Source organism: Hirundo rustica, chromosome Z (genome assembly GCF_015227805.2).
Source record: "Hirundo rustica isolate bHirRus1 chromosome Z, bHirRus1.pri.v3, whole genome shotgun sequence".
In the NCBI taxonomy this organism is placed as follows: domain Eukaryota; kingdom Metazoa; phylum Chordata; class Aves; order Passeriformes; family Hirundinidae; genus Hirundo; species Hirundo rustica.
In genome coordinates, this window is record NC_053488.1 from 34,620,064 (window position 1) to 34,631,085 (window position 11,022).

The following is an 11,022-nucleotide window of genomic DNA, read 5'->3' on the forward strand; positions in this document are numbered from 1 at the left end:
TAAAAATGGGCCATCGTTCAGCTTCTTTCACCACTGGAATTTATGTGACTGACACTTTAATCTGAAGTGCAAATTCAGCCCATAGTTGGGCAAAAGACTTTTGACTGTCTTTCTGGGTATTTCACAGTACCTCAGTGGCTTCTGAATGGTGGTAAAGAGCAGAGGCAGGGGGGGAGGGGAAAAAAATGGGATTTACTTGTGGAGGTGTGACTTCTAGAGAGGATGGCTCTCTGGCACCTTCAGCAAGCACTGGGCATCAGTAGAGGTTAAGAACAGCTGAAAAACAGGCTCAATGTGATAGAATCTGTAAAACTCTTGTTTGTAGGAAAAGCATGGCTCCTGGCTTCCTGAGGGCAGGTGGTGCTCTCTCCAGCTTATTTGTGGCTTTACTTGGGAGAACACCTCCCAGGAGTTCTAGTTCTTTGATGCTTTCATAATAGGGGCACAGAGTGATGCTTTCACCTGATGCATCCTAGCTTGCAAATACTTGATTCATAACATAGTTGGGGGGGGGGGGGGGGGGGGGTGTGTGTATATTTTTTGGTTGGTTGGTTGGTTTTTGTTGTAGTATTTTATGGGGCAGGGATAGGAGTGAGGCTGAAAGGAAATTTAAGTAGTAGAAATTGCCAGTGCCTCAGGCCTTCACCTCCACATGTGAGTATCTTTCAACCCCCCTCATGTATGGTAGTCAGTTCATTAATCTGGCAGTAACAATATCAGACCCTAAAGAACTTTCTTGCTGATGAGACTAATATGCATAGCACAGACTGCTATCTTGAGGAGAAGATTCATAATAAACCCATATTTATTATTTCCAGACCTATTTTTAGACAGAATGCTAAGAATGTTACTCTGTCTTTGCATTTCCTACCCTTCATGTGGAGTATTGAAGGAGAAGACAGAAAAGAGGGATAATGCTGTGCAGGAACAAATGCTTCCATTTGGGGAATCCCCAAAGAAGCATGAACACAGAGTTTGGGTTTGAAACTGTAGAGAGGAGAGAACTACTACTTCCTGTGCCAGAATCTGGTGTGAAATTTGAGGGAATGTGATGGTAAAGAAAATAGCAGAAGATGCTTTCTTAAGGAAGCTCTCATCCTTCATGTGTTTAGAGCCACCTTGAGTGGTAGTTCCCTACTAATAGTGATAGTTACTCCCATCTCTGTAGAGACAAACTTCTACTGTCTACAAAGAAAAGTAAAGGAAAAGTCAACTAAATTGCCAGGCTGGAGAACTGATGGGGTCCACAGGTAATGCAAAAGGTCTTGCCTATGTGTAGGAATAATTGTGCCTGTTGTCATCGTCGAGATGGCCACAGTACTCAAGAGTGCTTCTTTAAAAACTTCAGGGGGCCTCAAGTATCAGTACCTTCTTATTTAAAAGTTTTTCATACCTTTGCTATGTTGCAGTTCCATGAGTTGCTCCACACAGCTCTGGCTCTTTCTCTCTTCTTCCTGCATTTCTAGCTCGCTGCTCCCTGTCCCTTCCTCCTCGCAGCATGGCTAGCAGACTCCAACTGACCACCAACTAACTCACTCTTTTGTCACACCCATAGCTGTGAGGGCAAGGCTGTTCCCACTCTGGTAATTAGCACAGCCACAACATGTTATAGGCAAGAGTGCCTTCAGCACCATCTCTGTCCTCTCACAATCCCCCCTTTCTTTTTTAATTATAAAGTTGAGCATTTCTAGAAAAACATGCTTAGGTAAATTCACATTATGACATATTCACATATTTCTCCTAAAACTAAAAGTTATATAAGTATTTAAATACAACACATGTTTTACTAGCAAATAAACACATTCTACTGAGTAAATCACATGGAAGCAGTGGAAAATACTTTGAAGCTCTCACTACACATTGGTTACGCTGACAGCTTTGAAATGCCATCCCTGAAAGATCTGAGATCTGCTCTCCTATGTCAGTAGATCAAGTTAGTAATCTGTTTTAGACAATTTGCTGGTACTTCTGTCACTTGATGAGCTATCTCCTCTTGTCAGGACAGCTATCCCACCAAAATTGGTTGTCTTTGTTATGGCTGCCTTCAAATTTCAATTTGAGCTGTCCAAGTCTGTATACTCTTGACTGCAATCTTTTGATAGCATTCTGTTGTTGCATTTTTCACTGTTCTTATCTTTATTTTTCTCTTTCTCAGAGGCATCTTTACTAAATTTATCTTCTTCTTGTAAGCTAGGAAAACTTGAAAGCTGTAGTTGGATTGATTCCTGGTTGTCATGAAGATTTTCTGCTTTCCCATTATGCTTCATAGCCAAATAATCTTTTCTTCTCCTGATACTTGAGTCCTCATCATTATGCTCCTAGCAGCTCACCTGTACTCCAGGTGTCAAAATCAAGTCAGGACCGGCAGCTTCGCTGGGCTCCATCTCCACTGCACCTCACCCTGCAGCCCAATTGCAAATCATGTCCAGTGTCACCATATGTCACTGTGGAGGCTGGCACGGCACTCCTTAGATAGGTTATATCCCATTATTACTAGTTGGTGGCTCACCTGCTTTCAGGTGTCTTGAAAGGAGAGAATCAGGTCCAAACCTCACTGTGGCTTCCACGCACCACTCTCAGCATCACCAACGCTGCCTCCCCACTCTCCTCCCAGTGGGTCAATGCTTCCAGTCACTAGGACCCCGTATCAGTCCAGACCGGGTATGTCATTCTGACTGTTGTATCATGTCATTCGGAGTGTTGCAAATCGCATTGGGGTCACCATTTGTTGTCGTCATTGTCAAGATGGCCACAGCACAGCATTCAAGAGTGCTTCTTTAAAAACTTCAGGGGGCCTCAAGTATCAATACCTCGTTACCTAAAATACCTCCTCTACATTGCAGTCCCATGTTATTTAAAAGGTCTTCTGTACCTTTGCTATGTTGCAGTTCCATGAGTCGCTCCACAGAGCTCTAGCTCTTTCTTTCTCTCTTCTGCAGTTTTAGCTTGCTGGTTCCTGTTCCTGGCACAGCTGCCTTACCCTGTCTGACCCTTGCACGACCTACTGTCCCTTCCTCCTCACTGCATGATGAGCAGACTCCAACTAACTGTCTACTCCACCAACTAACTCATGCTTATATCACCCATAGCTGTGAGGGCAAGGCTGTTCCCACTCTTTGGTAATTAACATAGCTGCAACACATTAGAGGCAAGAGTGCCTTCAGCACCATCTCTGTTCTCCAACATGTGCCAGTGCAGGCGGAAGAGCAGCTGAGCAGGAAACACCTTGTGTTCCCAGTGAGCACCAACCTCACCCTGAGACAGTCCTAAAAATGCTCAGACTTTACCAGCCACACCAACAGGTGTTTGCAAACTGTTTCCCAGAGTTGCCTGGAGGAATCAGTGATTCCATGGAGATGGTTGGCTGACAGAAACTGCTGGGAAGAAAGTTCGGTGTTACTCTCATAACAGGCTGAGAGGAGCCTCAACAACCTAGTTATGCAAGGGGTTCAGAGGGATGTTCCAACATTTTTGTTTAGATTTTCTTCAAGATTATTTCCTTTGACATTTTTTCCTCATTTGTGTTGTGTGTCAAGCTGCCTAAATTCAGACCTTGCTGGTTAGAAGTCATTATGTATGTCGGTGTTATGTGTATTCTGTTTCCTTGATTGTGAAGAGTTAAAATGGCAATCTGTCAGGTTCTGACCAGGGTCCATTACTTGTCCTGAAGCTTAAGGTGGTCCCTGAGTTTGCAGCCAAGCTTCAGACTTGCACAAAACTTCCCTTAAGGAGCAGCAATCCTGCTGAAACATTCAAGGAAATCTGCTGTTCCCAGATAGCACTTGGCATTTTGTTTAGTGTCACAGGTTTTGAACTGCTGTTAAGGGACTTTGGCAGCAACTGGCCTTGTGCTTTTATTGCAGTTTCTATTGCAGTAAAGCCAGAAGTGCGTATACTCTTACTTCATCAGCCTCTTTCAAGTTGGGGATTTGAGTCATCCATGACCTAAAGCCATTGTGAAAGTAGGTGACTGGAAAAACTCGGTATGAGCTTACCAAAGGCAAATCACACCAGGGTAACTTGGTAAGTGCTACAGGAAAATAGCATACCAAGAGAGCAGTATTGTTTAGCTGGACCTGGGCAAAGCATTTGACGCTGTTTCCCATAGCCTCCTCCTGGACAAACATCGAATACAGACTGGATGGGGGTGGTCTGCAAGATAGGCAGGAGTCATCTCACAGGTGATCAATGTGTTTTACTGAAGCTGTCAGCCTGTCACGTGTGGAGCTCCCCAGAGATCATGTTGTAACATCTCCATGAATAATTTGGACTATGGGACCAAAAGCACCCTTAACACCTTCAATGTGACACTAAACTGATGTGGACATGTCTGCAAGGAGAGCCACCTTTCACAGACCTAAACAGGCCAGACCACATCTTTCAAGCCAGGACTGTTCTTTGAGTCTACAAGTCATGATACGCTTCATTTGCACTTGAAAGCCTGAGACTGCAGAAGGAAGCAACAGATGAACTACCAAGGCAGCTCCAGGAAAAAGTGAAGAGTGCAGAAAATATTTTTCTGCTGCTGGTGATAAGGCCATGTATTTCCTGGCTCTGACAAGGCCACACATCTGCAAAGCCTGATAAAAATAACTAGGACCCCACTGACTTTTTTCACACATTAACACAACTGGGTATTAGTTGCACTGCTTCAGAGAAAGACATATTCAGCCTATACAGCAGAATAGGTCATACAGAACAACCTATACCACACCACTCAGTAGTAGCCTGTTCAGAACATTCCTGTTCTCGTCCAGGACACACACCCCTCAGTGGTTGTTCACCCTGTAGTAACCCCTAGTTCACCCCAGTAAGTAACTCTGTGCAAGTACATTTTCATAGGGTGGAAAGGTTACACAGTGTTATTTCCCAGATTAATTTGGCAAGTGCTACTCTCTTTCTTACCTACATTTTCTCCATATTTAGTGAAGGTCAGGTTTAACAGGACCTATGGATCTTCACTGTTAAACTGTAGGCAATGAATATAGAAACAACATTGTAAAATGGTACCCTTTAAAAATTTTGTTGAACCAGCCAGCATTATTTAACCCATGCGTAACGACAACTATTAGCCCTCTTCACCTCTTCTGTTAGTTGTCCTTCATAAAGGATCTGAGTTAAGCTGTGAAGGATAGCCTAAAGCTTGGTAACTGCTTTGGCCAAGTCTCGGTCCAAGATTCCACTGCACACAAAGTGCTTCATGGCAAATTCTGTCCTCGTCAGGGATTGGTATCCAATTATCTTAATACAAACCCAAAATTCAAGGTCTTCAGGTTTGATCTTTCCATGCCCCTAATATACTGCCAGTCTTGCCTACTGTAACTTTTGATTCTTCATCTGATGCATTAAAATCTGCCTCAAGCCAGGTGGGGCCCTAACTTAGAAGAGCCTTGCGATACACACAGGAAGTATAAAAACTTTCACAACTTCTTAGGTTGTGATGAAACCTAATTTACTAGAAACAGAACTGATCTCAACAGAAGTAGAAGTGGATCCAAATAGCTATTTTAAGAACTGAAACAATTTATTTATCTGCAGACCATTTTAATATCCAACACATGTATTTTTAACCTAGAGCTGAATTCCCATTCAGTAATACAGGCTTTAAAGCTACTGTAGTTTTTAATCCTGAAGTTGAATTTTCAAACCTTTTAAAAGGTGCCTTCTCATACTCAGTACCAATTTAAAGAGCAGAATGTTGCAATACCTACAGAATCACAAATATCTTATGTTTGCAGTAACCCATAAGGATCATCAAGAGCAACACCAGGGCTCCTCAAAGGACTTACCTACCACTAAAGCTTTTGACTAAAAGCATCATGCAGACATTCCCAGAACTCTTGCAGGTTTGTGGCCACTTCCCTGGGGAACCTGTTCCAGTAAGCACTCAACTCTGCCCATTATCAGCTGAAGGTTTAAAGTTTCACCAATGTTACACTCAGTATCAAAAGCGACACAATCTCCTCATAAGAGAAATGCATCAAGACCACAGTTTGTGGTTCCAGTTTGGTGTACATGATGCATTTATCTGAACTCGTTTTAAGAAATTGCCAGTAACACGCACTACAAAGTTTCATACTGAAGTTCGCCACCAAAGGAGTTTATTCGTAATTAAATGTACGTCTTTTTAGCATCGTGTACAACATCTTTACTTCTGACTTGATTCAGACTTGGATGTAGAAGCTCTCAAAGAAGACAGCCGGCGCCTCTTGGCAATCTGCTCCTGGCGTTTCTCCTTGGCTTCCTGAAAGGCACGGAGCATGGAGATGTTATGTATCATCAAACACTTCAAAACATCGATCAAGGAACAAACTAGGGAAAATGCAACTTGACGGAATGGATTCTGTAAGTCAATAGACCAAAATAATTTCCCTTCTACAGGTCTCCAAGTACCCAAACCAGCACAACCTGTCTTTGCACAGTAGTTAAGAAACTGATGCAGAATTCTCAACACATCAAAGGTGCATCCGTTTCTATCTGGAAATCATGAAATTCAGGAAGCACTCTGCCAAATATTCCAACTATTACTGCTTACAGTACTGCTTCAGCAGTCATTGCCGTTTTAGGAGCAAGGGCAAACACGTGCTAACAAATAGCTTCTTGCCAACTTATCCTCCTTCAAGATCAACTGCTGAATCCCATAACCACCTGGGCATGTTGAAGTTAAACCAGAATTCATTTGAACTAAAACAGCTACAGAAAAAAATATCCTTGGAGGCCATAACTTGATTTCCTTGAAAAAAAGCTCTCAAATTAATGAGCCTGGTTAATTTCTATTGCTCTACAACTGGCAGAAACTGAAAGAAGTATTCAAAAACCCCAACTGACCAGCTATGTTTATACTCACATTTGGTCACTTATATTCAAAATGACCTGGTACAGAGCAGCCGTAGGCATACAGTCCAGTTTACCAAATCCCTTGAATCTGGGAGATGAGCTATATTCTGTACAGCTGAGCTAAAGTGGCAAACATACCTTCATCCTCTTGGCCAACAGCTTCGCATACTCTGCAGCTTCCTCCTTGTTCTTCTGAGTGCGCTGCTTCTTCAGGGCAATACGCCTGCGCTTGTGCTGCAGCACTCTAGGAGTCACCAATCGCTGGATCTTGGGAGCCTTAGTTCTGGGTTTCTTGCCTAAAAATCATAATGGATTAGCACAAGTGGCAAAGTACTTTCTAAAGAGGCCACAGGCCTCATCTTGTCAGTTTTAGAGTAGGTCTGATTTACTGTTATGGTAACATTATTTAGCATACTACGTATTACAGCAACTAGAGTTCAACATTTTCACAGATTTTACAATAAAAGAATCAATTATCACCGCATACAGCATTAACAGTATACTGTCTTAATGCTCGTGATTTGTTATTAGAAATGAAGTGTGAATTCCTAGCTTCTCTGCAGGCCTGTCTCTTGTAACTCCCCGTAGACCTAGATTTTTTAGTAATAAAGGAATTAATGATATAGCTTCCAGAACAAGCTACTGTTTCTAGCATAAAAAGCCATCTACAATTTTTCATTGACAAATTTACAATTTGACATTGTTTATCCCAAAACCCACATCTAATCCACAATGACCAAACATAACACTACTACACACATCTGTAAAGTAACATTTTACTAAGCAATCCTGACAGACTTTAGCAGTCATACACCACAGTGTGATGTCCATCAGGATCATATTCTTTAAGGGAGAAAAGTTTATTATGATGTGATTTTTTCCCCCAGCAAACTTCCACAGTATCCAAGTCTTATCATATTCTTCTCAAAACCCACTTTTTTCCCCCTGACCAAAAGCAAAAAACCCCAAAATTAAAATCTTACACTGAAAGAGAAAGGTAGTAAAGCGAAGCAGTGCCCTGCCAATAAAACCCCATTTCAGACTGCCTCCCATATGGGGAAAAAAAATCTTAACATCTTCTCTCTACACTGCCTTTTCCCCCACACAAGTTCTAACAACATTCCAGCTTGTATTTAACTTTCTTTTATCAGCAACTACTTTTGGGTTATTCTTAGAAACACCAGTAAAAATTACTCCAGATTGTACCAAACATTTAAGAACAATCCATGACAAAACATGGCAGAGAGGAGTAAAGAAAATGAGGCAGCCAAGAAACTCTACTCTTCTCCCTGCAAGTTACAACTGACAAAGCTTAAATATATTGAGTGTCAACTTCCCAAATGCACTGTTAACTGTGCTCTATTCAGTGCAGCAGGCTGGACACCTCGGCAGTAGTGATAGAAACCTGAAGAGCTGTACAATTGGAGTTCTTACCCTCTTTGTTCAGAGGCTTCCTCACAACATACTGGCGAACATCGTCCTCCTTAGAGAGGTTGAACAGCTTGCGGATCCTGCTGGCCCTCTTGGGACCAAGACGACGGGGCACAGTTGTGTCAGTCAGCCCAGGAATGTCTTTTTCACCTTTGGGAATATAAGTTTAAACGTGCCAATTACTACACTACTGAGCACCAGGTTCAGCACCAAAACACTAAGTTTAAAATACCTAAGAATTCAAGGTAATGCTAGGTAATCTTCAGGGTTCACCTGTCAATTGCACCACCCCAGCTACCCTTGGCTGCTCTGAAATGATCAGGTTGCTAGCAGCAACAAGAAATGTTTCGGTGACCAGTCTTAGCATTACAAGAATGCAATCAATGCTCAGAGGAACTCTCAAGACACATTCACACTCTGAAACTGGGACTCCCATTTCCATTCCATGCAACTTCCCAACCACTACCAAGCAGGCTCCTTCTACGTGCGTATGTCTACCTATTGGTTGTTTCATCCATACTCTTACCCTTTTTCACTATCACTAAGTTCAGGACACTCAAGTTTGCATCAACAATGCAGCCGCGGACAGACTTGCGCTTTCTCTCGCCGGTTCTCCTGGGGCGATAGCAGGAATGGCCCTTGCTGAGCAGGAGACGGACACGTCCGTGTGTCAGGACACCCTGCTTCATGGGGAAGCCTTGCTTGTCGTTGCCACCACTTATCCGGACAACATATCCCTATGAAAACAGGGACACTTCTGAGTTATCCTATCTTTATTACCTCAAGAAGTAGTAGATACCGCAACAGAGTGCACGGAACAATGGAGCACCATGTCCATGGTTTGGCATAAGTAACTGTTATTGCTAGTGCAAACAATTTAACCTTTGGACCAGTTCAGAAATTTTACTCAAGAAATGTAAAAAATACCTGTGTATACCACAATTTACATTTAGTGTGATTCACATCCCTTTGAAGCTTTGTTGGAAAGTAACACAGTGTAACATCTTTTATGATTATTGTCTAGCTTTCCTACAATTGTAAAGGTACCTAAGCCCAGTTATCCTGACAAACTGGAAATCTGCAGAGAACACAGGAGTGTCTAGAGTAGTGATACACAGCATAGAAGCGGGGGTTGGGCCACTTGTGAAAATGTAGCAGAAAAGATCACACACTTTAAATTCAGCTGCACTGACCATGTTAACAATTAGCTATTCCAAGACAGGAAAATTTCATCCACCAAGCCCAATGTGTTTTTCCCTATACATTACCAGCAGTTTAAACAAAGTCAATTTCTAGCAGACCAGCAGTTTTATACTGCATATCTAACTTGTTCTGAATACCAGTAAGTTACTGCAAAGGGGAGCAAGAAACTCTAAACACAAGGCCTTAAAAACCAAACCCCTCCACTCAGAGTAAGTACCAAAACAGGCTAGCCTAACCAGTAAATTCAGTACATATATAGCTTGACTGCCAAAAGCCCATCATACAAGCACTACAGCGGGACAAGTGCATACTGGAGAAACTCTGTATTTTAAGCTCCTCAAATACAACTCTTACCTATCCTTCTGCACTACTTACCTTCCACTCCTCACCAAGGGAATCAGCCAGCACTTCCGTGGCCATTCGCTTTTCATAAAACGTCCTGAGCTTACGCTCATCATCTACTTCAATGAGCTTTTGGCAGCCAGTAGCCGGGAAAGAAATGTTGAGCTAACGAAGAAAAACAGAAACAAAACCAAACCAATCTGGGTGAAACGTCTACGGAAAGATTTTAACCAAAAAATCACAATTTAAGTGATGGTGTGAGCTTGGCACTTCAAAGCTGGAACTTCCCAGCTGCTTACACAAATGCTCACCAGCAAAACCTGTCACCGTCACCACCACCACCACCACCACCACCACCACCACACTTGGGAGAGCCAACGCGGGGAGGTCTATGTACGGCCACAGTGGGCTGCAGAACTAGTTCAGTCGCACAGAAAACTAACTTTATCGCAGACACAGATCAATCATAGAATGCGAGCAGCAGACAGCTGTGCTCTCCTCTTCCTACACACGCCGCATTAGACAGATGCACAAGTTACTGCAGGGGAACAGCTCCTGCTGTGCGGGATCACTTGCGCTTCCTTGGGGCCTGCGCTGCAAAGCGCAGCGCTGCAAGGGCGCCTGACACCACTGCTGCGGGAACAGCGTATACGGCACCTCTCTCCCAGGCCCTATACTGGACTGCACAGGCCTCTCACGCGCAAGAGCCCTTCCGAGCAAAGCGACTGCTCCGCAAGCCCGTTGCTCCGCAGCTCCGCGGAAGCAGAAACCCGACCGAGGGAGCAGGCCCTGCCTGCAATCCAATCCAATCCAATCCCATCCGCCTCGCAGCTGAGCTCCAACCCCGCCACCACGGACCATCGGCCACCAAAGGCGGCTCTGCAGGCAGCGCCGAGGCCATTTACGGCGGAGGAGCCCGAGCCCCGCTACCCGAGCGCGGCCCCGGCCGGGTGCGACCTCACCTTCATCCTGCTCACGCCGGACGCCGCGGGAAAAGGCCGCACTTCCGCCCGCAATTCTTACATACACCGAGAAACTCTCGCGAGAGCGATATTACCCGCGCCCCACGTGACCGGGGCTGACCAAAGGCGAGAGAGGCGTTGTCAGGGAGGGGAGTGGCCGGGAGGACGGGTCGGGGGCGTGGCCTAGCTGCGTGAGTGACAGGCCCCGGCCCTCCCTCGCGCCCGGATTCGGGCACTTGACTCTCGC

The 11,022-nt window shown here is 44.1% G+C and overlaps 1 protein-coding gene across 1 annotated transcript; it reads right to left on the reverse strand.

The window, feature by feature from the left end:
- Positions 1–6,071: 6,071 nt before the first annotated feature.
- Positions 6,072–10,929, reverse strand: RPS6 (ribosomal protein S6). The gene is made up of 6 exons (XM_040090070.2): positions 10,776–10,929; positions 9,847–9,978; positions 8,795–9,005; positions 8,272–8,418; positions 6,976–7,133; positions 6,072–6,244 (listed from the first exon to the last, which is right to left on the reverse strand). Exons 1-6 carry the CDS (start codon positions 10,779–10,781, stop codon positions 6,149–6,151), a joined length of 750 nt encoding a protein of 249 aa, XP_039946004.1. The 5' UTR covers positions 10,782–10,929; the 3' UTR covers positions 6,072–6,148.
- Positions 10,930–11,022: the final 93 nt, after the last annotated feature.